This window comes from Uloborus diversus, chromosome 10 (assembly GCF_026930045.1).
Source record: "Uloborus diversus isolate 005 chromosome 10, Udiv.v.3.1, whole genome shotgun sequence".
NCBI classification, from domain to species: Eukaryota; Metazoa; Arthropoda; class Arachnida; order Araneae; family Uloboridae; genus Uloborus; species Uloborus diversus.
In genome coordinates this window covers 55862430-55889698 of record NC_072740.1, presented here as the reverse complement: position 1 = coordinate 55889698, position 27269 = coordinate 55862430, and the positions used below count along the sequence as shown (strand labels likewise).

The 27269-nt window shown below is 32.4% G+C and overlaps 1 protein-coding gene across 1 annotated transcript in view; it reads right to left on the bottom strand.

Annotated features, from left to right (window-relative positions):
• LOC129231007 (FYVE and coiled-coil domain-containing protein 1-like) overlaps nt 1-27269 on the bottom strand; it is an 89732-nt gene that overhangs the window by 49409 nt on the left and 13054 nt on the right. Inside the window, exons 2-4 of the mRNA XM_054865252.1 lie at nt 3548-3606; nt 1497-1616; nt 1263-1375 (exon numbers count right to left, since the gene is read on the bottom strand). Coding sequence (XP_054721227.1) covers nt 1263-1375; nt 1497-1616; nt 3548-3593 — 279 coding nt within the window. The 5' untranslated portion in view covers nt 3594-3606. The remainder of the gene's footprint in view (nt 1-1262; nt 1376-1496; nt 1617-3547; nt 3607-27269) is intronic.

Sequence of the window (27269 nt, the reverse complement as noted above, 5' to 3'; positions counted from 1 at the left end):
TTGACTCTAGTTAATTCTACAATGATTTTAAATATGGAAAACCACTTTTGGCCAAAGTAACCCAATCGCAAGGGTAACATTGGCCCAAATAAAAAACAATTATAAAGGGTAATAATATAAATAGTTATATAAAATTGTTGAGAAAAGATGAGAAAAGTTTCAAAATATGTGCCAAAGTAGCCCGCATTTACGGTAGTGCATCTTATTTCACTGAAGCAGATATTAATATTTTCAAAAGACTTTTAAATCACGCAATTTGCCGCCTCTAAAATTCAACTGAATTTCTAGTTAAATTCCGAACTATCATTTGCATATCCAAGCACTGGTACACACTCTAAATTATTTTTTTTAGCATTGAAGCAATGAAACTGATGGCGCTGAAACAGATATTCATAATTTTTAAAAAATGTTTCAATTTCGAAATTTGCCACCCCTAAAATCTGCCGAACTAGGCGGCCGCCTAGGTTGCCTACCCCAGGAGCCGGGCGTCGTCATAAGAAGCTCAGAATATTTTCTTCATTGAAAAAGGCTTACTATTTTCCTCTGAATCATATGTATGCAATATTTTGCAGTTTCATGTCTTTATAAAGTTATTTTATTTTACACGAAGACATTTAATAAAAGATTCAATATATTTGAATCATACATATATTTTTTTATATGTTAATTAGCATCAGAAAAGTATGGGTGCGTGCGGTCACACCTTTTATTTCGGATTTTTCCAGAGGGCAAAGAGTATGTTCTCTATGCAAATCATATGACAAAATTTAAAACAATGGTTCCCTTATGCATAAAATACATTATGTTCCCAAAGCCTTGGGGGAGAGGGGGAGGGGAGATTGCCAATCCAGGCCCCTCTAAATGACAGACAGGCTTGCATGAAGTCCTTCACTGCTTCTCTGCAACACGAGTGACCCTTCACTGAAAAAGGTTGTGCACCTCTAGTTTAAAGCATTCTAAGTTTAAAACATAACTAACCCAGGTTCTCCTAGACTTAGGTTACCTTGTTCTACTTTCTGAGGTTCTGTTTAAATATAAATATAATTTTAAAAGATGATGAACAAAAAATTGTAATAATTGTGAAATGATGATAAATATATAATTAATTTTGTAGTAAAAATCAAACTTTATAAATAAATTTTAAATGAGATAAAAAATAAAAGTTAAAAAAGTTGACCAACATGCCTCCCCCCCCCCCCAAATAGCGAACATATTTCATTGCTATAAACTGAAATATGAAGCAAAATTTAAAAATTACTTACTTCAGATAAGGATTTTACAAATTTAATTCCTTCGTGACTTCGTTTTGAATGAGAAAAACAAGCACAAATATAATCCCAATATGATTTTTTCGCTCCAAGTAGACCAGGTTTATCTTAAATAAGAAAAAACAAACCAATATTTTAGCTTTTAAATGCGCAATCTATTAATGCTCACAGCACATATAATTCTCTAAAATGCATGTGAAAATTTTATAGAAAAATTAACAAAATTACCTTTCAAACCTAATAGTAATAATGATTCTATTTTTTCTTCAAAGCGATGAAGAGTCACATTGTCATCATCAATCGGCACTTTGGTCTCATAAAAATGTCTTTTCAATTCAGCGATACAATCTGCAAACCATATTACGTTACTCAAAAATATATATATATATATATATTTTTTTTAATATGAAACTTCTTAAGTTTACTTTCAACAGAGGAAATACAATGACGGACAAAAAAATACTGCATCGCTTGCAAATTCATTTGACAGAATTTCTCCAGAAATAAGAGAACAATTGTTCTGTGACTTTTGCCACATTAAAAGGTATGCTTCAGCTAACATGTTTCAATAAAAACTAAATCACTCATACATGTAGGGGACCAATAATGAATTGAAGAAAACAAAAAAAAGTGTTTTTTTGGTAGTTCTTCCAAATGCTGGGAATAAGCTGTATGTTTCAGCAATTTGTTTACTTACTACGTACAATAATTTCATAGATTTTCAAGAAAGTATTACTTATATATTCAAGAAGATACAAGCATTTTCTTTTAAAAATGTCCATTTTGTTAGCATGTTTTTCACTTACAACACGCAGAGGTTTCTGTCAAACTTGACCAAACTTCAGAACACTTCACTTGGCAGCATACAAGAAAATCATTCTACTACATTTTAAAATTTATTTTGAAAAGTTGATAAAATATGAACATTTAAAGCAATTAACTTCTCATGTGCATGTACGAAAGATATCAATTAAATAATTTGCAAAATTTCGCGGCCAAATAGATTTGGTGAATCATTAAAAAAATTTCTGTTGAATACCATAAAAACTTAAAACTATATCGGCGACCTAAGGAGTCACATTTCAATAATTCTCGGATAGGCGACGAACTGTAAGGGGTCGTCACAAATTTGCAACATTTTTGACAAGAACATATTTCTGAACGACCGCTTATACGATTCGTCGCCTATATCTGTTGAAGTTTTTATGATATTCAACTGGATTTTTTTCATAAGTTGTCAAATCTATTTGGCTACGAAATTTTGAAAGTGATAAGTTGCTATCTTTCGCCCATACGCAGTAAGAAATTAATTGCTTTAATTGTTCATATTTTATCAATTTTTTATTTCAAATTTTAGCATAGGCATAGACTATGTCAATTCAGGATAAAAAAGAAAACGAGCTGATGTGTTCATCGCATGACTTCCTTTTACTCCATGTCATTTCCCCATTATTGTCAATTTTAATGTGATTCAACAGTTTACTCTCTAAATATCACCAACAGTGGCAAAATTTGAAACTAAATTTTTTTTAAAAATCGCCAAATTTACGCCAAGTTGGCGAAAAAACTTGGCGACCAAAAGACTGGCGATATATCGCCAAGTGTCCGACTAATTATAACACCACTTGAGTTTACATCAAAACTAACAATGATTTTCCCCAAAAAAGGGGGAAAAGACCCTTTTAGAAACAACCGACTGTAACCAAAAGGGGAGGTGAACAACTAGATCCCACTAGGAGCCTACGTACCAAATTTCAACTTTCTAGGACATACTGTTCTTGAGTTATGCATACGCACATACACATATACATACATACGTACATATGGACGTCACGAGAAAAGTCGTTGTAATTAACTCGGGGAATGTCAAAATGGATATTTCGGGTGCTTATACGTTCTTAGGCACTTATCCGCGTGTGGCTGGTTTGAAAAACAATATATTTTGCAATGGAGATTATTTCCCTAGATATAAGATAGGGGACCTACGGCCAGTATAAGAAGTTAAATTTTGTATTTTTTTACTCATTTCATTTTTGCCTCTAACTTTCAATTTCTTAACTCGGTGTCTGATTTTGAACTTTGGAAGTATGCATCAAGGACCAACGGTTTGCGAAAACAGAGGTATCGCAGGTTAAACCGGAACACCCTGAATACCACCCATTAAATATTTACCTATCCACTGGGTATTTACCCGATACACATCACTAATTAGAAGTATTCTTAGGCATCTTTGAAGTATTGCCAAAAAAGGTTTTACAATGTATGTACTTATAACTTACCATTCAAGTCTTGTATAGTTTTACCAGATTGAGCAATAAATGCCATTGTGTCTTGCTGTCTGAAATAAAAGAAAAATATATAACTCCTACTTTTTTTAAAAAACAATCTAATGTTCAAACAAGTTTAAAATTAAACTAAGAAATGGCTTTAGTACAAATATCACCCCCTCCTCCCTCCCGTCCCTCTGCTTCGAGTTTCCGCACAAGTTATTTAAAAAATGGTTAACTTTCAACGAACGTCTTCACATGCTGAGCAAAGCAAGGAATCATAGTGACTCCTTGACACAAAATAGAGGATTTTATTTTTGAAATCAAATTGCAAAAATAGGGAAAAAATTAATAAAATATACAAGGGAAATCCTGCGAATGCAGTTTTTTTTTTTTTTTTTTATTTAATGAAAAAACATCACTCTCCCGAGTGGGCATGTATCACCAACCTTTCAGTTAAAAAGCCGATTGTACCACGGAGCTTTCACTTTAGATGAATTGTTAAAGGGGTTAGTATAAACAAAGCTCTAAGCATGCGTTTTGAAAGTAGCAGGTGGAACACTTTTTTTTACCCAGCTCACGCCCGCCTCCAACGTGCGATAAGAAACATAACATTGCTTTATTTCAGCTGTATTTCCAACATTATTCCTTGTCATGAAAGTATAATTGAATAACAGTTACAAATACCTTGAAAGAAATATTTTTACACAGATCTGTTACTTAAGAGGGCAGGTCGGATTACCCTCTCCTCGATTTTGAGATATGCATTGTACAAATGCAAAAGTATCAATGCAGGTATTTTATTGTTTTTATATGATATTTTTGAGTGTATTATCTTTGCCGCCCTCCCCACACTTAAGTGAAATAAAGGGTCTAATCGAGTCCAAAGCGAAAGTTTTTGCTACATTTTTATTTCTACCAAATATTACCCCAGATAAAGTTGAATGAAGTAAAGCTCTTAAAAAACATGATCCAGATTTGCGTGCTGTGTGGTTTTTAGTAGGACTCGACCATGGAGCTATGAGTAATAAGGAGACGACATGAGCGAGATACGCTGAAGCCGTTTCGGAAGCTTAGTTAACTGTTCTTTTGACTGGCAGCCATCTTGTGGTGTTCAAAACATTGAAAGACTGCATTTCATAACATGGTGTGTTTCTGATGTTCAGGACCCCGTTGTAGGCGCAATCTATCATTTTTTATTTTATGTCAATGTAATTGCCCTTAATTTATTTTTTGTATATTTAAAATTTTTCTCAGCAAAAATACTTCTGAAAGCTGATCAATATTATTCTATTATCCGAGGGCTTCTTAACGTTATCTATGGGTAAAAATTTGGTTCTAGGATTTTTTGTTCGTATAAGCGGAGCATTCGTTTATCCTTTACCTAATTAAGCAGGCTGACAGTATTTTCTTTAATCCTAAAGTACAAGTGCTGTCCAAGAAGTATCTGACCTTACTGTTTTTGTGTGAAAAGTGTAAATAAAACTATTTTTGTTTATAATATATTTAAACTCATTTCACAGCAATTGTTCAGTTTTTGTTATTGTTCTGAATCCTTTTATTTATACTTCTGTGGTACAATGCTTTTACGCAAGTCCTTTTTATGTCGAAATGGAATATTATAAGGGTTTTACTTAGTGTACGTTTTCAAAAAGTATTGTTGTCCTTGATTCAAACATTGTAAAATATTGTACTCCCTTTATTTTTTGGAATAAATATTCAAAAACACATTTTGTTGCTCTGGAATGTGCTTTTCAAAACTGAAAAATATATTTTATATTGATACAAGTAATATCCAGAGTAAAAATTCCTGTTTTTTTTTTTTTTGGAAAATAATAAAAAAAATTCGGATTTATTTGATTTAAATCCGATTTTTTTGATTCTATAGAAAAAAAATTAGAACATTTGTAAAATATAATTAAATTTAATATTGATATTTTTCTAAATTTACCACTATTATATTTTGAGTATTTCAGTAAAAAGCTTTCATGACACGATGAAAAATCTGTTTAATACAAAGCATATGATTCTTGTCAAATTTAATTTAAATGACATATTAGTGCACTTTAAATTGGTAAAAAAAGAGGAAAATAAACAAATTGGCCTTATAGCATATGCCTTTTTCTAATCTTCACTAGCTTTGTTATTTTTTATTTTTATTTATTTTTTTTTTTGTATAAAAATTATATTTTACAATAGGAAAGAGCTGGCAATTTTATTTGCCCACTTTCTGGTAAAGTATTTCGAAAACTGGTCCCGAGACCATCTACAATTATAGTTAACAAAAAATGTATAAACTTCAATCTCTTCGATTGATGATTTCTCAAAAATAAATTTATGAGCATACTCTAAATTTTTTAACAACAATTTATGCTTGGAGCAGTATTAATAAGTTTATCTTTTCCAATGTGTACAAAAATGCACACAATATAGCAACAAAGTATGGAATTTTTCTGCACACCCATTTTATATCTATGTGCAACAAAATCCCTCATTGTTTTCATAAAAAAAGTTCCTTAATCCAGTGACTACTTATTGAAAAAAATATTGTGCAGACACAAAAAAAAAAAGAAAAAAAAATGTGGTAAAAGAGAGATAATTTAAATAAAAATGGTCAAGTGAGGAAAAACACCTAGGACAAAATCAATATAATAAAAGAGGGTTAGACTAAAAAAATTCAGAACTAATAAAATTAAAAAAATTCAGGGAGATTTCCAGGGTTTAAGTTAAAAAATGATTTAAATCATTGACACCCAGGTAATATTTTTGTTATGTAATCCTAAAGTATTCAGTAAATAAATATTTGTAATATTCATTTTGATTTGCATCTTCCCTTTTCAAAAAATAAATTGGGAATAAGTAATTCAAATCAAGTGGAAAAGGCTCTATTCATTTTCTTATTCCCATCTTTCAATTATGTTTAAAGCTCTTTTTGAGAACATTTACTTAATGCAAATTATTTCGTTGGTTTTAGTTAATTTTACTTTACATAATACTTGATGAATAAAGTATTCAAATATCCAGTGGTTTAAATTTATTTCAAACACGATACGTAAAGGATTTGTTCGAAAAAAAGTCACCGTTCTTTATATAAGAGCCTTGAAATTATTACTAGACGGTTGGAAATAAATTTTATACCCTGCTTTTAGCATTATTTTTGATAAAACCTCCTTCGCTCTGAAAAAAAAAACACACACACACCCTATACCAAAACAGAATATATGCACAGTAACAGCATTTTAATTCTTGAATTAATTGAAGAGCTCTTATTCTTAGAGCAACGATTTTCCACCATTTCTTTTCATTAAACTGACGGGAAAAAACCCTGGATTATTGCTCTTCAGAAAACCATAAATTATCTATTATTGTTCAAAAGCAAAGGCATTGAGTCAACCAGCGCATCGAGTCGAAAGCGTACGATGAAAGCCACAAGATGGCCGCGAATCTTCGCGGTTGCTTCACTTCCACTGCGGAGTTTCAGTGGTGATGTCTTCTCCTTATTACTCATAGCTCCATGGACTCGACCGATGCATCGGCGCCGATGGTTCAACAATTTAGCCATCGGCATCGGCATCGACTGCCGATGCTAACTTGCAGGAAACATCGGCCCATCGGCCTTAAAAACATCGAAAAGCCGATGGAATTGGCCGATGTTTTTGAAAAAAAAGGACCTTTGCTGTTTTACTTTTTAATGCAAAGTAAAGGGAGTTATTGTTTTCATATAAAATTGTTTACTTAAACTTCGGTATGAATTCTATTTTAGCCACCCCTGAAAGAGTTTTTAATACTGCATTCAGGTATCAAACAAGTTAATTATTGCGTTGTTTCTTGCGGCTGGATAAACGCATGTATCTCTCATAAGTCGTAACTCAAAAATGGTAAACTGAAGAAGGTTAAAATTTCGCATGTGGTGTTGCGTACGTTCCAGTTATGCACTTCCCTTTTTGTTTTCGATCAGGTGTTCTAAAAACCTTATTTACTCATTTTTTATGGCTATTAACTACTTATTTCAATACAAAACTAATATAGCGTCTCAGACTGACGATCATTTGGTGATACACTCTATAACAAAAAAATCGAAGCACCAAGAAGGAGTGATTTGAGATGAAAATTTGTGGATAGGAAGACAATGCATAGAATAGTAAATGATTAAATTCTTAGAATAATTGAATAATTTATGTCAGAGTTACAGTAACAAGTTCAATAAGGTATTAACCCGCCTCTAGCCTATACATACAAGCTTAAGCACGACGTGGGAAACACCGATAAAGCTCCCGGAGTTGTCCTGTAGTATTTCCGGCCAAATTCGCTCCAATTGTCGAACGAGGTTTTCAACATTCCTTGCCAGATGCAATCGCCATCCCAACATATCTCAGAGATGCTCGATGGGAGAGAGATCTGACGATCTGGCAGACCACGGAAAAATTTGACAAGCTTGCAGACAGTTCATAGCAACACATGCCGTATGTTATCTGGCATAGTCCTGCTGAAAACCAGCCGAGGGTACTGCAGAAGGAACGGCAACAAAACTTAGGATGTTGTCGACGTAAAACTGTGCAGTAAGTGTACCTCTAATAAGTGTACCCCTACGAAAGGGGTCCAGTTATCAAAGGAAATGGCACCCCAGACCATAATGCCTTGTTGAGGGCCAGTGTGACGTGCAAAAGTGAAACCAGGATTCCTCCTCTGCCCTGGGTGTCTCCAAACACGTCTTCGATGATTGTCATGAGACAGTTGGAAGCGGGATTCGTCGCTAAAGACTATACATCCCCAGTCGGCACCATTCCAATCTGATCGAGCCATGCACCACTGTAATCTGGCTCGACAGTTTGTAGGCGTCAGTGGCATAACGGTCGGCGTGAGCGTAAATTTCGATGTCGCAACCGTCTGTAAATGGTCATGATGGACACTGGTGTTTGAGTTGAATGTCTGATGGCTCATAGAGATGAAGAAAGCGCTGTGACAGCTAATCGGACAATCACTCTGTCATCACGATTTTGTTGTGACTCCAGGTCGACCGCTAACATCCTGACGCTGAACTCTGCCATTTTCCACCCATCCTTGCCAGCATCTTCGAATCGCCGCATCCCTTCGACTCAAATGACGAGCGATTCTCCGATTTCACCAACCGGCCTCTTTTTCAATTCAATGATATGACCTCGTTTAAACTTTAACAATTTGCTCGTAATGAGCACGAACCATGCGGCGAGGCATTTTTAAGTTGTTGAAAGGTAATCTGAATCGCAATCAAACCGAAAGTTTTAACAACAGTTGAAGAACTGCTCGTTATATACATCTGCTGGATGCGCAGTTTCGATTTGCTGGAGATCAAACTGTTCATTCATTGGACACCAAATTTTAATCATTTGCACATCTGGTCAAAACAATCATGCATACAAAATTTCAAAGCAATCGGATGATTGCTTCTTGATGTGTCGATTTTTTTGGTTATAGAGTGTATACTGCCGAATTGGAGACCGTGGAAATAAATATGAAAAGGCGAAACCGGTTTTTCTGTCATTTTGTTAGATTCCCGTTGAACCGACGGTAATTTTTAGAACACTTACGTGCCTCTCCCCTCCCCCTCCCTGTATTTCTGAAATTAAACTCCAAATGCACTTCCGAGTTGTTTAAAACTAACACCATTCATAAAATTCGAGATTTTGTTATTCAAACTTACTCTATTGTTTAGGAGGAATTTAGAGCATTAATGTAAGAAATTGATTAAAGACGTTTTGAATGGTGACATAATTCGGAAATCAAAGGGACTTTTGAATTTTTTCTTTGAAAGTGCTGAAGTCGACTCAGAAACTCTTCGAGGCGTTGGTGGTAGCGGTTCTGTACTGAACAAATGAGGCCGAAGTTTAATGTTGTGAGTTACTCCAAAATCAGCGGGTGACCCCCCCCCCCCGCCCCTTCCTCCTCGTTTCAAGCATTTCTTAAATATTTAGCGATTATTTATTTTGCTCAAGAAATGTCATTTTGCGTATTTCTCATTCTTGTTTCATCTTTATTTCGTGATGCGCCATCTTTTTTGCATCATTTATAGCGATCAATTATTTTCTATAGTTAGTAACTATTTTCACGTATTTTTATAAAATCAATGAACGAGTTATTTTCGTTTTCATCATATTTTTAATAATATGTTATAGAAAAGTTTCAAGGATTTCCTATTAAGCAATTTTTTAAATTTCAGCAAATTATTGTTAAATTGAAAAAATTAATTTGAACTTGTTTGTAGTACTTCATAAAAGATTTTAAACAATCAAATTGTTCAATATTATGTGTGCGAACATAAGATCAAGTCGTATATGTATTTACTTATTATTAACTTAAAGTAAATATCGAGTTTGTTTATTGTAGCTGCGTTTTAAGAAACTCACTCTTTTAATGGCTATATCTTTTTTCAGAAAAAATTATATCACTGTTATAGCTTTTATGAAAAATGCAAATTTTTCCATTCATAAATTTTAAATAAGTACAAAAATATTCTTATTATGATTTAATATTGTAATTTATCTCTTACCTTTATCGTTTAATTTCATGACTAAAAATTGTCTACGTGCAATCTTTCCACTTTAATTGCGTAATTTGTTGACTGTTTCATATTTTTATTCTTAAATTTTTTTTGAATGATTAGACAACATAATTTAAAGTTTTTTAACTATGTATAGTGTACATAATTCATACATTATTACAATATTGCTGAAATCTTAGTTATGTGTTCAATTAAAAAAAACAAATCAGTTGGTTATTAAACAGTCTTTGTTTTTCTTCCTTTCTTTCCTTTCTTTTTTTTTTTTTTTTTTTTTTTGGCTGTTGTTCTTTCTCTACCATTATACAACAGTCAAAAAAAAAAAAGAAGCATAACTACATCCTATATAGATTGTATGTAGTACGATCCAAAATTTCGGGGACAAGCTGTATAAAACTTTACCCAGAATAGTTCACATTACCGAAGCACATCCACCTTCAAAGGGTCACCTTGAGGTACTATGTACTTCTGCCAGTGTTCATATAACTTTTGGAAACACTCCTGGAAGCCTTTTTCGCAACCTACTATGATGCAGCTTTCTGTTCTCCTGACGGAAGAAAGCGGCGTGCATGCAAATGTTTTTTTTTTTTTGCTGGGAACAGGTAAGAGTCACACGGAGCTAAATCCGACGAAACGTTATGTTATTTGTTTGTCATATCAGAGCATTGATCAATCAAACCGTGCATCCTCGACATGAAAGTCGCCTTCTTCCCCACGACGAAGAAAGTGGCAGCGCAAGAGGCCTTACAGGAGGTTGCGAAAATGGCTGCCAGGAGTGCTTCTAAAAGCTATACGAACGTTGGCAAAAGTGCATCGTCTTTCAAGGTGATTATTTTGTAGATAGATGTTCTTCGGTAATGTGAACTATTCAGGGTAAGGCTTTATACTGCTTGTCCTCGAACTTTTTGATCACACTACGTACGTATTAGTTTTCAACTAACTATTTCATAACGTTTCTGAGTGACGCACGTTTGCGTGTATGAAGACATGACAAGAGAACTTGCGATAATTAACTAAGGAGATGTTCAAAATGGATATTTTGGTCATCTATATGTTCTTAGGTACATACGCGTGTACAGATGTGCCGAAAAAACTTGTGAAGTTTAAATTGAGTGATCGTAAAATAGAAATTAGGTAGGAATTTGATTTTTTTTTTTTTTTTTTTTTGATCACAAGTCCTTATTCGTAGAAAGGAAGTAAAGTGAAATGAATAATTGATCCTTTAAATCCCTGACAATCTTATCTATTTATTTCCGTCAGATTTTTTTTTTTTTTTTGCCATCGGCCAACGGCATCGGCCATCGGCCATTTGGAGGAAAACAATCGGCAATCGGCCATCGGCCATCTTTGAACAATCGGCCAACAATCGGCATCGGCCAAAAAGTGCCATCGGTCGAGCCCTAGTTTTTAGCCTTGTCTTGTTCTTTAGTATTCTGTTCTGCAATTTGAGCGACTTGATTAAAACTTTTTACTTTTGATAATTAAAATACTTTACAGCCTTATTATTCAGTTTTCGAAATTGCATAAGAGGTTTTAATACCCTCGTTCTGAAATGGTTAAACCACATCGTTAACTACTCTTCCTTGGCCGGTTTCATAAGACGTTGAATTTTGTATGAATGACATTTAACTTCTTAGTTAGACTTTAATAATTTTAATAATGAGGGCTTTATGTTTGTAACAAAACTCATTTAGTGTATCAAGTTTTTTTAAACGTTGTTTCACGATTTATATTTTCTGCCGTTGTGACTCATTTTTATTTTTCTATCATTAGAGTTATAATTTAGACTTTGGAGTAACGAACAACTATTTTTACCGCTATTTTTGAATCTCACTAAATGTTTTCTAATGTTTGGACTTAAATTTTGAGCTTCAAATCTGAATTGTTGGGAGTGATTAGGTAGCAAAAACTGAAGTCTTCCAAGGTTGAAATACACTTTCACACAAAAAATGAGTGCATCAAGAATAAATTGAGCTGCAATCAACAAACTAGGCAGGAATGTAGTTTAGTAAGAAATGACTCAAATTTCGTCGCCAGTGAGGAAAGGGTAAGCGAGCTATGCGCATGCAAGATGCGCAGATAGGTATGATTGAAAGTGGAAAAGTTTGCGTCAAAAAGCACTTCAAACGAAACTGTCGAGTTGTAAGGACGCTAATGTGACTATTACGATCTTTTAGAGGTATGCGAACAATTGTTGAATATTTAAAGGGACGTAGAATTGGTCTCAGAGAAGCAGGTAGGTTGTACGGGCGTATCTGCCTCCACCTTTGTCGGAGAGACATGATAGTAGCTTAGTGTAGGCGAAAATAAATGAATCACTCCATTGCGGTCAGTGAAGGCATTCTAGGAACCGAAATGAGCACGAAGATCGCACATCATAAGAGCGACCACCGCCGCACTAACAAGGTTGCTAAAATTAGTTCTATGCCGTTTAACACCTTTTAAGATGCTGATGGTAACAAAAGAAAAACAATCCGGAGTAGACTGGAAGACGCTGGTATCTCAAACTGGCATCTATTGCGATGGTTTCGATTTTCGTCAGTTAGATTTTTGCTGCACTTGATTAGCTGGGTTGTGACAGGCAGGAATCGTGTCTTCTTCAACGATGAATCCCGATTTAGTCCCAGTGGTTATCGGTTACCTATTTCACTTCATACCACACCGTGTTTGGTCCTGTACAGCTGCTAGAGGCATTTATTGTATCATAACTTCTTAATAAAACAATCTTTTGTTCTAAATCTGTAATCATTTCATTATTTTCTCATAGACTACATGCATTTTAAGTTTCGTGAAGATCGCTCGTTTCCTTCTGGGTTAATGTATTTTTTTTTTTTTTTTTTTTTTGGTGACAGAGTGTATTTCAACTTCTGAGTTCAGTTTGCGCGACTTAATCATTCCCAATGATTCTGATTTTGAGCTGAAAATTTAAGTTTAAGTTCAAGCATTAGAAAACATTTAATAAAATTCAAAAATAGCGGTAAAAAATAGTTGTTACTTTACTTCAAAGTCTAAAGCGCCTTCTATCGGCATTTTTATAAACTACATCTTCAAAATTTATTTTCAAAAAAGCACTGATAAAAGAATAATTTTAGCGAAAACCGCAAACGAATCGACTAATTTTTCCGTTTTTTATGATCATTTGAAATTTTGGACCCTAACTTCAATGGCGCCTATCTCCTTTGAAAGACGTTTGGGACCCTAATTTTTGGCATTATATTGATTGTCATGATGTGTACTATCACACCTTAAAAGTTTGCCTAGTTCAGAAATGCCCTGTATGGTACTAAATATATAATCGCTTTGCTCCAAAAACGACGAGTGACCCATGCCGTTGTTTTTTAATGTGGATACTACCTGATACTAGGTACGTGCTAGCATAAATAATTTTGTGGCTCACTCTTGGCTTTAGGGGCAAAGGTCAATTGAAAATGCTATTTTCGTAACTACTTTAACCTTGTTTGTGTCCGGATGTCTGCTAAAGCCGTGAGTAACCATCGGGCATAAGTATAGGATGAATTAATCACCGTAGTATAGAACTCAGAAAACCAGAAAATAATATAGGGTACTCCTTGCTTTATTTGTTAAACGGTCTCAAAGTTGATGATTTTCCAAAAAAAGGTCAAGCTTCAAGGTCAATAATTCTGTGCGCCAATTGTAGAAAAATTCGAAACACAACTGTAGTTATAGTCCTTGTGATGTAGTTTAAGGTCCAGATTAGAAACCTATTGCATCTAATCAACTTTTTTAACTACACGGTCTTAGTTGATAATTTGAAGGGAAAAAAAAATCAGTAAATTATTCTGTACGCCACGAGTCAGTAGCGTTGAACAACAGCTGTAATTATACTCAACGTGTCATATATTTAAGACTTAAGTCAGAAACCCATGGGATCTAATCAAACTGCTTAATTAAATGGTTTCAAAGATGATAATTTCAATATAAAAGGTCTAGTTTCAAGATCAACTAACTCTGTAAATCATGAATTAAAACATTGAAAAACAGCTTTAGTTGTACTCCAAGCAGTGGCGCACACAAGGAGAGGTTCCAGGGGGTCCGGACCACTCCCTTCGCCCTTGCGTTTTATTGATTGACTACAATCCTATGTGGGTCATTCCATACGAAATGATCTAAATTCGCAAAAAAGTGGTGGCCGCATGGTAACAATTTTTTATGAAATTTGGAATACAGGTTCCTTTTATGCCTATATAAAAATATCTAAAATATTCTTGCTTAAAATTTTTTATTTGAATAGTTACATGCGATTGAAAATTGGTCAAATTGAACAGCATTCTCATAAATGCTAAATGTTGCATTTTTGAAGGCTTGTATCTTATTAACTATTTAATGAAAACATAAAAATTATATTTTGTTGCAATCTATGGAGTAGGGTAATTAATCTGATATCAGTAAAATTTTGAAAGTTATTATAGTTAACTCTTAACCGAGTTTCAAAAACTGAAAATATTTCAATTTTCTCATAATTAAGCATTTTATTTTTTAATCTCAATCTTTAAGAAATGCATTAGCTTTGATGAAATTAATACCCTAGAATGTGCTAAAGTATCATAAAAGAAATACCTTACTTTTGAAGTTGTATTTTTACTCCTTTGTCTTCAAAATCAGTTTTAAACTTAGTGCCATTTTGTAAAATGATGATTTTTCCCTTCACATACACACAAAAATTCAAATGAGGGAAAATTCAGACAACTTCAAAATTTTACAAGAATATAGAGCTGTGTTTCTACTATTTGCTTGAAGAAACTCGAAATTGGTTTTTGATTTCCAAACGTAAAATAAAATTCAGAAAAATAGCAATTTCTTTGTGTTTTATGGGTCAATCCATTTAGGTTCGATGGATTTGTGCGCTCAACTATTTTTAATTTTTTTGAAATTCATATCCCTAAAAGCTGGATATAAAAAATGTTTAAAACCACTTTTATTTTTTCCCTCAACTGGACCTTTGATTTTTTAGAGGTCATCAAAAGTGATTTGTCGTTGTCAAAAATGGTACTTTTAGATCTTTGCATTTTGTCCAAAATATATTTGAATTACATTTATGACAATTACTTTAACGCTTTGATGTTAAAGTGCATAAATTGATAGTCTTACATGCTGAGTTACGTAGCTGTAAATTAATAATTAAAATAACGGTAACAGGTTAAAGTTCAGGGTCTAATGTAAAAATTTTACTCATTTCAAAGGGAGATAACTCGCGTAGGGAACGGAAACACAAAATGAAATACGGCAAAAACTAATCACTGGAACCATGCTAAAAAGAATATGTAACTGTTGCTGTGTGTTTGTGCACCCTTTATAGATTACAGTACCTCAAAAATCGGAAAAATGACAAAAATGACATTTTTAGACCCCTGTAAACCAAAAGGGGATGGAATTAAAAATAAAATTTCGTGGCCAATTGAATATTCCATTCAAGTACTATGCATGTTATACATATTGTTTTTTGTATTTGGTTTGTAAAAAAGATACAGGTCTTTGAAATTGAGCAGTTTTGCTAGTCAATTCACACACTAAAACAGAAATAAAAAGTGTGAAAACTTCATTGCACCTTCTTAAATTACGTATATTGTGCCCTATATAATACATTATACTGAAAAAACATATTGTAATTTTCAAAATAATTATTTTAATTTTATAACTTAGAACTATTTGAACATGAGAATGAATAGTTTATACTGTATGGAACCTGTATGGATTGACTCTTATGTGAAATTACGAAAATTCAAAACACTAGATAAACGACTCAATGATGCAAAAGCAAGTATATCTAACATTTATTTCGATTTTAAAAAAATGTACATTTTAGCAAATACTTCATAAAAAGGCTTTTGAGAAAATGAAACGCGAAAGAAATGGTTAGTTTTGCTAAACTTACAATAAAAAGAACTAACTAATGAAATTTTGCCTAAGTTCAAATTACTCTAGTAACAAAAATACGCTGATACCAATGATTAAAATTTAATAGCATCTAAAAGACACTTCAATATATTACATAAAAAAACTTGAGTAAATTTAGAGCATTCCCTCATCTTCAAAAAAACATCTGAAATAGAGGAAAACATGAAATTTTCGATTTTTTAAAGTACGATTTCGTCATCAAGAAATTCATAAACAATAACTAAATTAGAGCAGATAGTTAGTTATAGATAGTTTTTCAATCTGAATCATTTTTACTCTTATATTTTCATTAAAAGAGCTAGAAGAGTGATTTGAAATCTGAAGTAAATTGGCAAAATTTCAATATTTGTTAATATCTCAGATTCAAAAAAAGATCCGAATAAATTTTACTTTGCTTTTTCCCAATAGAGATTTGTTTATAGAATGCGGAAATATTTATTTTTTAAGTGTACGTTTATAACTTATGGAGTTATTGAGTCACAAACTGGCAGCAATGAACTCCGAAAATTTACGCTTAGCGTAAGCATCAACTTCTAATGTCAATAACAAAGCAACAAACAGTTTTTAAACTTCCATACTTCGCATTTCCTCATAGATATGCATGGTTTACCTAAATAAAAATTTTCATTGAAATATGTGACATGTCAGCCACAGCTGATTTGCTCATTTCGCATGGAATGACCCATGTATGTAGTACATAAAACACTTCTAATTCAAAAGTAACAACAATTTCAGATTTAAAATATAAACTTAATTTTCTCTCTTTCTTCCCCTACAAAATCGAACAGTAATAAGTTGCTCGAGACTATAATGATGGTCTTGCTTCATTGTTTTTGTTTTTAACTATGAGAAAAGTAAATACATTCAATATTATGCTTGCAGGTATTTTAATTAAGAATTTGTTTTTCATATTTTTTTTTATAAACTAATGCTTAGTAATTACTCAAACATTTTTTAAATGTTTTTTTCTCCTTTTTTCCCCCCCGACAATCGAAAAAAATCAAGATATGTTTGGATGCAGGTTGGGGTATGATATGAGAATGGTGGACCTTAGATCCTGGACCTCCCGTTTGAGAAATTCCTGTGTGCGCCACTGACTCCATGTGATGTAGTTTTAGACCCAGATTACCTACTAATGGGAATTGAAACTTTTTTCTTTCAAATAAAAGAGCTTTTAATTTTATCACTGCTTTATGAAATGCAGTATTGTGCACATTTCACCTACTTCCTATGTTATTCTCAACATAAGTACTTGTGCACCGGTACTTAGTGTATTTCTCTCTAAAAATTAAAAATAAACTCGGTGTTAATGGATTTTGTTTTGAATGCTCCGTACAACGCATGCAGTCAAGCGCCCATACTTGGGACAGTACCCTAAGACATTTAGCCGAATTTAGTTCTGAGGGCTAATATCAGGGGTGCCCACCTAGGGGGGGGGGGTCATGGCGCAAATTGCGCCATTGAAATTTTTAGCGGGTGCTTTGAGGGGTATTTTGTTTATTTTCGGGGTGGGGCTCTTGCTCTTGGGGGTCTTCTCGATATTTAAGGGGGGTGCGCCCTTGATAGGGGAGCACACCTGCTAGTACAACTGTCAGTATTTCACAAGTAACAAATAAATGGTATGTAAAAGAAGCTGTCGAAAACTTTGTACAATGAAATGATGACAACGTGTATACATGTACAAATAAAAGGAGATAAATGGTGTTACAGAATAAATGAATACAGTGAAACCTGTGTAAGTTAACCACTTGCGGTGCAGTACTTTAGTGGTCAACTTAGACAGGTGATCAACTTACAAAAGGTTTGTTATATGATTCTCAGACAAATTTGGTGCATATTGGGTGTTTAAGATAGGCAGGTGATCAACTTACAAGGGTAGTCAACTTTACAGGTTTTACTGCAGGCTATGTGAGTTAAATTAGGATATATCAGCTTTATGAGATAAATTAATAATTTTTTAATTTTCGAAAACATATCCGATTTTTAAGTATGGAGATAACTTTGGTTACCTATGCTAACTGAGCAGCATAGTTAGAATATGTTTCATTTTATCTCGGCTATGTACCTGTGTCTTAACTGGGCAAATTCAATTCCTTTTAACTAATTAAGGTAAGCTAAATTATTCATAAATTTGAGAAATTGCAAATACGTTCTAAACTTGGGACACTGTTCCAAGTTAGGGTACTAAAGGCATAAAAAAAGCGTATTATTAAAATGTATAATTGTATTAAGGGATCTAAGGACCTTTAACCTTCAAAATTTTCGTCATTCTGGAAAAAATATATGTAATGCATAATTTAATTCCGAACAATTTGATACCTTATTTATTACCATAAGCAAAAAACTTTTCCAGTTATTGTAAAAATGCGTTAACTTTCCCCATAGAGATTCATGTTAACAGCAGCTGTTTAGGTTTCTTTTTCTCAGGTGCCGATTTCTCGTTGTGCGTGCATGATATCTCAGAAAGTTTTTTATATATTTCCGTAAAACTTTTCATGCATGTTTGTCTAGTTTGTTTTTATGATTTGAACCTCAATTTTAACTTTAAAATGAAAGTTAATACTAAAATTAATATTTTCGCCAAAAATTTTTGATATTAACTTATAAAATTTCAAAAAAATAAATTAATTAATTAAAAAAAATAATAAATTTAGATTCAGGTCATAAAAATAAACCAGACAAACATGCATGAAAAGTTTCACGGAAATATATAAGAAATTTTCTGAGATATCACTCACGCAAAACTAGAAAAACAAGAAACCGGTACCTGAGAAAAAGAGGCTTAAACAGCTGCTGTTAACATAAATTTCCATGGGGAAAATTTAAGAATTTTTACGACAACTTGAAAAGTTTTTTGCGTACGATAATAAATAAGGTATCAAATTGTTCAGAATTAAATTATGCGTAACATACTTTTTTTTTTCCAGAAAGTCGAAAATTTTGAAGGTCCTTAGACCCCTTAAGAAAAATATACAGAAGCAAACTTTTTAAAAATGATCACTATTCTGATGACAATAAATGTGTGATTCCGTCTCACAGGACAGAATAGTTGTTATAGTTTTAAAAAATCGGAGTCTATTGATAAGCAGAATACTTTTGAAATGGTTGAGATGACCTTGTTTTTTCAAAATGAACAAATTGGAAATTTGTTTTGAAAATTACAATACAAAGAAAGAACATTGTATTTTATAATAAAACTTGTGTTGAAATAGTATTTTTTATTTTTGGCAGCAGGTTCGAGCCTTTAAAAAAAAAGTAGAAATTTTTCACTTTTTTTTTTTGTGAGGCAAAGTGAAAAATAAAATATTTTTCTGGTGAAATATTTTCTATTCAATTATAAAACATATTTTTTATCAAAAGAATCAGGAAACAAAAGTTTGAATGAATAAATGAAAAAGATAATGAAACAATAAACGAATAATTAAATGAATAAATCAATTAATTTATAAAGAAAAATAATGAGAAAGAAAAATAAATGAGCAAGAAAAAGAACAAATAAATAAGAAAATATGTGGATGAATAAATAAGCCTGTATTACCAAATGCTTTCATCTTCGGCGGTATTTTTTTTCTGACGGGAATAGACTTCATATGGTACTATATAGTTAAAATAATACCAGATAGGTGGCGTTAAAAATCGAGTAAATAATTCAAGTTTAACTTTGCCCCGCTATTTCACCAGGGGCGACACGAGACAGGGTGCAAGGAGGGCGATTGCCCCCTGTCAGAGACTTCTTGCCCCCCCCCCCCCTCCATCGGGGAAATTCCTAGCTCCGTCGGGGAATTTCAAATAATTTCAATGCAAAAAATTGATTTGCTAAAAAAATTTCTTTCAGTCACATGTTCGTTCAATGTTGCTAAAATTCGATACTTGTTACTTCCGAAAAAGAAAGGTTTCTACAGCAATTTCCAGGGCAATTGTCTACGGATAACATCCTCTCGTTGGGAGCCCGGGGTATTACACCGCGTCGTGAAGAAATGGAGAGACAGAGACTGAACTGGTGCCTATGCAGCAAAAGAGATGCGATACAAAACAGATAGAGGAGGGTGTATTAATTTAGGAATGCGCTGATAAACAAATAGGCTGAATACCGATCATAGCTGTTCAAAATTGGCCTATTAATGATGATGATGATATTTAATACTAATTTCTCCATTCCCGTTTATTCCCCTTCCCCCCTTTTACAGAATATTTCAAAACTTTGTCCAATCTCTGGGACCGAATTTTCCTATTATTTTTAATAAAGTTACATATGTTGACAAAACATGAAAATTAAAATATTTAGTTAATAGTTGTCAGTATTCAGCAGACGCTTTTAACATAGTAGCTACTTTTTTGTTTTTAGTAACTACTTAATCCAAGACTTTTATTCTTTATAAAAACAAATTATAAGGTAAGCAACCAAGCTAAAGGTACAGAAAAGTATTGACAATGAAGCATGTTGCAACATCGAAAATGCGTGTATTTATTCAAAACAGAAAAATCAAATTTACAAAATAAATTTTACTTCAACCATAAATTTTAGACTGAAAACTTAAGGGGAGGTGAGGCACGTTGGTCCGCATTTTTACTTATCATTTTTTATCTCATCAAAAAACTTAATGAACAGTTCGATTTTCAACAATAAGTTTCACTAAACACTTCTCAACACCACAGATTTTTTTGGAAGTGTTGAATTGATAAACTTTTTTTTACATTAATTTTTTAATGGAACTTCGTAAAGTGGACCAACGTGCCCCACGGGTGGGATACGTTGGTCCGCCTGGTGGAGTACTTTGGACCGCATAACTCAAACAACATGTTAAAATTTTAGTGATAAATACTATCAAACTTTGTAACTACCTTATTCTCTTTTGTGTGTAGAGCGAAAAATATGGAGTTTAAAGATCAATATATCATATTAAATTGATTTTAATTGATAATTGATCTTTATTTAAAAACAGCATTAACTCTGCACCATTAGTATACAATTATTTTTTTAAATTCAATAGAAAAATCACTTATTGAATATTCATGAGACAATTAATGCAGGTTAAAGTTAACTAAAGACGCGTTAAATGATATCTGGGAATGTTAAAGTGCTACTTCTTGAGCTTTGGAAGTAGCACTTTTATTGGACTGGGTTTTGGAAGGATAAGTCATATGTTACTTTTACGCAAAGTTACATCAATATTTGCTAAGGGGGAACGCTCTTTTTTTCTTCATTGCATTGCATGAAACAATTACAAAAAGAAAAGAATCCTCTTATACTAATTATACCATATATTTCAAAGAAAAAGTGCAACAAAATTAACAGCTTTTTTACTTGTACAGCAGTACCTCAAAAATGATGAAACTATCAAAAAAAATTTTATTGCTTATTTCAAAACAAAAAACTATTCTGAACACAGGGGAAAAGTTTCAATGCTTTAGTTCAAATATTTAAAAAGTTATGAGTGGTTTTAGGCCATGCTCCCTATGTGTTCTTATGCAAAAGAAAAACTTCAAATTGTTTTTTCCCGATGATGGTTTTTTTGTGTTTTCATGTCATTAGAATCCCTAAGGTTTTTTTTTCTATTAAAGATACAGCTTTAAAGTAATACTTTTTGCAATTGGGATAACATATTTGACAAAACTGTGCATTGAATAAGCATTTTATAAATTACTCTAATGTTTAGAGCATGTTGAACCTTTAAAAACCAAATTTTTTTCAACTTTGATTTTTTACATAATTAATCACAGAAAATTTTCTAATGAACTCATAAGCAAATGAATGCACAGATTTTTAAAGATGATTACAGTGATAGTTTTGCAAAAAACTTAAATTAGTGCAAAAATAAAAAAAGCCTTAGGGATTTTAAAAGATTTTACTCAATTTTTTGAATTTTCAAAAAAAGTAGGCAATATTTTTAAATTTTGAAAATAAATTATTGATTACGAAATAAGTATGCATGTTATGGTTTCAAACAAATATAAAGTTTATATAAATTAAAAGAAATTGTTTGAAAAGTACTGTGACCCCTTAAGTTAGCATATCTTGTGTTCTAAAATCAAAATTAGATAATCTTAAGTAAAACTATATTTTCGAATTCCTTTAATCAATTATTTGTTTTATTTTGATTCTATGTAGAATGCTTGTTTAGCAAAAAAAAAATGTTTAATACAGGAACTGTACTATAGCATGTATTGCATTTACTCTTAGAAAACAATTGTCTGCAAAAATTTAAAAGTATATTCGAAAATTTAAATAGTAAAAATGCAGATATGAAATGAATCTTTTCGTAAAATTAATTTAGTATAATTTTTGTTAAATAATTATAAAAGATATCTTTGCTTTTTTTGCCCTAAGTTTTTATTATTATTAGTTCGAAACATGTGTAACATGAAATGAAATAAATGTATACTATACAAATAGTGAGAATATTGTTAAATTATTGAGATTTAAGAGAAAAAAAAAGTTTTAAAATTATGTGGGATAGGTTGGTCCGATTTAGCGAGCCCCACAAAAAGTGGACCAATCTACGCCACCTTCTTGGTCTGAAAAAGTGCTGTCATAATGTTTTTCTTTTTGACAAAAAAATGAAAACATTACCAATTATTATGAACTAAAAGAACTTACTTTAAGAAAGGATTTCAATTTTTTTCCACGCAATCTTGATGAAAACCATTAACAAAAATAAAGTTACTGTTTTCCGAAAATTACTCAGGACTACTGAAATAACCCTTTCTGGAATAAAATTTGTTCAATATAACTGTACCATGTGATTTCATTATAGGATTTGTAAGACCATAGGTGGTATTTGTTAAGTCATAAAATAAAATAAAAAATATCAATTGTATTAAAATAATTGAGACCGGTCCAACGTGCCCCGCGGTCCAACAACGTACTCCACCTCCCCCTACATGAAATTTTTTTAAAAAAATCAAATGATAAGTGAAATGATGAAGTAAAGTGAGGGTTTATTTTGTGTAAGAGGAATTTTTTAAGAACCAGTAAGAAAGAGTTTTTGTCCTGACAATCCTGAAAAACTCATGTTTTTGTAATACTATTTTGAAGTACCAAATGAATCGGCAAAATTTGGCCGGTTATGATAACGAATAACTGCTGATTAATTGGTGCATCCTTAGTTGAATTATGTGGTACCGGAATCTGATATTTTTATTACTAATGTCAAACGATAGTTGTAGAATGTAATCTGCTGTCTTGGCATGAAAAATGAAGAATAACCTCAATTTCAGATGTGGCAGTAAATTTTAAATAGTACGATGATTTGTGTCATAAAAATGCTTCTGTCGTAAAAGATGCAATCAAGACGTATGCATAGTAGGATGTATAAGGGAGAAGTCACTGCTATACCATTGTAAGAGTTGCTGCAAATGTAGAAATCCAATTAACGCGCTGAATGATCTAAAAATGTACAAGGATGTTTTATTACACTTAATGGGGTCCGGGACACAAAAAATCGTCAAATTTTGCAATTTTTTTTATCATGTAAAAAATTACTCCGTGTTTTTCTGCTTAAGAGGAGGTTTGAATCTTGTTTCTATCTTAAATAGAACGAAAGATATAATTATTTTTGTTTCATGCACCTAACTAATGTGTACTTAACTTCAAAACTTTAAACGCGTTTTTCTCCATGATGCAATTTTTCCCGATTTCTTGCATTCAAACTCTTATAAGTCAGGAACCGATAAAGTAATGAAACTTGGAGCATATCTTTTTCAAACAGTTTACTTTAAATTTTATTCGTCGAATTTGAAAAAAAACGTTTACTGCAAAAATTACGATTTAAAAAAAAGTATCTTTGAATTTTTCGAAAATTTTCTTCAAATATTTTTTATTTTTTATTCAATCAATATTTTTAAAATCGCCGAATAAAAATTAAAGCTTAGATATTTGTGCGTAATTCATTGAAAAAAAATTGAAAATTGTTTAAGAATATTTTGAGTTATAGCAATTTAAAGCAACCCCATTTTTTATTAAAGAAACTAATTAAATTTAAATAAAAAATTTTCTTTTTTTCATATTTATGTTATGATTTTGCTTATTAAATAAATGGTGAATCAGTGCAAAAAATTTCAAAACTCTAAAGTATATAATAAAAAAAAATTCAAAATGTGTCCCGGACCCCCTTAAGAAAAAAACGTTTTTTTTTTCCTTTTCTTTGGTTCGAATCTTAGATAATGAGGAAAACAAATGAATTAACTCACTCGCGCACTTTCTTCATCGAGGGCCTTTTCCACAGGGGACTAACCTACACACCCCAATTTTTCAAAAAAAAAAAAAAAAAAACCCCGCCGCCAATTTCATTTTTGTGACGAAAGGAACTATTCGCATTGTTAAATGTAAAGAAATAATAACATAACAGAAAAATGGCAAAACGTAAAATTTTTCTGTAAAATGGAAAAAGAAAATGTATTCTTAAAATATTGTTTCGGAATACCCGAATATCTCATGCATTAATATTAATAATACTTATGTACTTAAATAAAGAAACATATGTTTAAATTCAAACTATTTTTTACTAAATAAAACCCCTGAAGATTATAGAGTTTTCAAGGTGCCTCCAAATTATTGTGGGCCTAGAGCCATCTTTCAGTTAGTCGGGGCTCTGGATATTTGTTTAAGTTAAACAAATGAAAACACGCACACTCAAAATGATGGGCCGAATGCATGTATACATGTTTAAAATTGAAAAGAAAAAAAAATCTAAATTTCATGACGAAAACTTCTGAAAAGAGGAGAAAATTACTAAGGCCACTGAAATGCGTTTCAAATAAAAGAATAGTTGAAATAGAGAGAATTAGAATATACAATGTTCTAAATGTTAGAAGGTGAAGAAACGGTAAGAGAACAAAACTTTATGGAATTCATGTGGCACGATGTTTACAATTAAATAAAATGGAAAAAGTGACCAACACTGCAAGAGAGAGAGAGAGTAACATTAACATCTCAATCTAAATAGTAAAAAAAAAAAAAAAAAAATCAGGCCTTAGAATTTCAACAAGTTGAGTAAACGTGGAAATTGAATATTTCCAATAAGAAACATTCAAATGTTTAGTTCACAAACATCCAATTTTTTTGGAAAGATAAAAATTAAGTGAGGCTTTCCTACCACGTTTTTATTGAAAAAGAAATAAAAGATGGGGGAGGGGACCCCAAACCAAAAATATGTTTGTAGAACTTTAATTTCGGAAAGTATCAAGAGGAAAGTTTTGAAACAACATCCCTTCCCCTAACGTCATCAAAGATGACCTACCATTGCGTATTTAAAATTTCAATTTTCTAAAATAATACGGAGCGGACGCTCGAACCCCATTTCTTCCCCTAATATAAACTTAAAGTTACTTCTAATTGCGTTTATAAGACTTCAGTTTCGAAAAATTTCGAGGATGCACCTCCAAACCCTGCTCTTTCAAACATCATCAAAGATTGCATAAAATTTAGATTTTAGGATTTTGTTTCAAAAATTTGCCAGATGATAGTCCTAGCCCCATGTGGTCTAGTGGTTGGGGCAGCTGTCTTTCCCTGACGACTCTGGTTCGATTCCCGGCATGGGTTACCGGAAAAATTTACCACCTCTCTCGTAGAAAAAGGGAAATCTAAAAGGCTTCCTGTTAATAGAAAAAAAGTTGTAGAGAAAAAGGTACAGTCTCTGAACTATATCCCTAATCTTTACGGTTAACAAAGACGACCTAAAACCATGTTATGACTTCAATTTTGAAACATTTCTGAGGACAGCTCCTAATTCTCCTTTCTAACAACATCGATGATCGTTTAAAATGTAATTTTCGGAACTTTCAAAAAATTGCCAGGGGAGTTTTGAGAATTTAGCTTCGAAAAAATTTCTGGGCATTACCTGAGATCGTCTAAAATTCCGTTTCTTGGACTAGACTTCCAAAACGTTTTCAGCCACTGTCGTGTTTTTTATACTTAAATTTCAAAGTACTTCCAAGCGTCTCCTTCCCTAAAATATCATTTAAGATCGTCTAAACTCCAGTTTTAGGTCCTAAATTTTGAAAAATTTCCAGGAGAGATTCCCCAAAACCCCTTACACCATTGAAAATTGATTAAAATTACGTTCTTGGAACTCCAATTTCGTAAAATTACTCGAGTGTCCTTAAAACCCTTCCCTATTCTTAATATAATAAGGTTACCAAAGCTGACCAACAGTCGCATATTTACGGCTTCAACTTTGAAAATTTTCCAGAGAAGTGCCCTCGAATGTTCCCTATCCCTAATACCAGTACAACAACAATTTCGAAAAAAATAAAAGTTACAGCCCCCACCAGATTCTTCTACTAGGTTTGAACAGCAGTACGTCTTCTTAACCAGAAGCTGGATCTGTACTGATGTATGCGTTTGAAAAAAAAAAGAGCCGTTGTCAATTTCATGTCCACCTCCACCCACCCTCCTCTTCAGTTTTATAACCTCATACGAAGGCCCTGCATTTATTGGAAAAGTCCATTTTACGTAATTTTTAATTTCATATTTTCGTTTTGTGTCTCTCTACCATTGTTTATAACTTAAGTAGGTACATTTTTATCGTTTAATCTCCCCTCCCCCCAGTTTAAAAAAATACTTTTTATTTTTATAAGAACATGGGCTACAAATGCTAAATTTTTATTCGTTTTGTTTGAGATAAGAATGATTATTTTAAATGTATCACAAAAACTGAAAGATTGGGGGAGGGGAAAGTTAGTAAATTTTAAAAATATATCTATGCCCCCTGTCGGGCATTTCCTAGCGCTACTACTATATTTCACTTTGCCCCGTGTTCCCCTACTATGAATCCGAAAAGATGTAAAATGAGGAACAGGAGGCCTAAAAATCAGCTGCATTAAGAATTATTTGGGCTCACTACACTGTAAAAAAAATTCGGAAACGTTTCTGAGTATATCGTGCAGCTGCGGTTCATGAAATTTTCGAAAACGTTTCCGAGTATTTCGGAATTCTCTTTCTGTAATGTCCGGAAACGTGTCTGAGTATTTCGGAATCCTCTTTCTGTAATGTCTAGAAACGTGTCTGAGTATTTCGGAATCCTCTTTCCGTAATTTTCAGAAACGTTTCTGAGTATTTCGGAATCCTCTTTCCGTAATTTCCAGAAATGTTTCTGAGTATTCTGTGCAGCTGTGGTTCATGAAAGTTTCGAAAACGTTTCCGAGTATTTCGGAATTCTTCAAACAATTTTCAAAAACGTTTCCGAGAATTTCGGAATCCTTTTTCCGTGATTTTTTCTAAAATATAATTCTTTATTATAGTATTGCATACCATATCAGTTTCAATTCTTTCATATCTAAGAG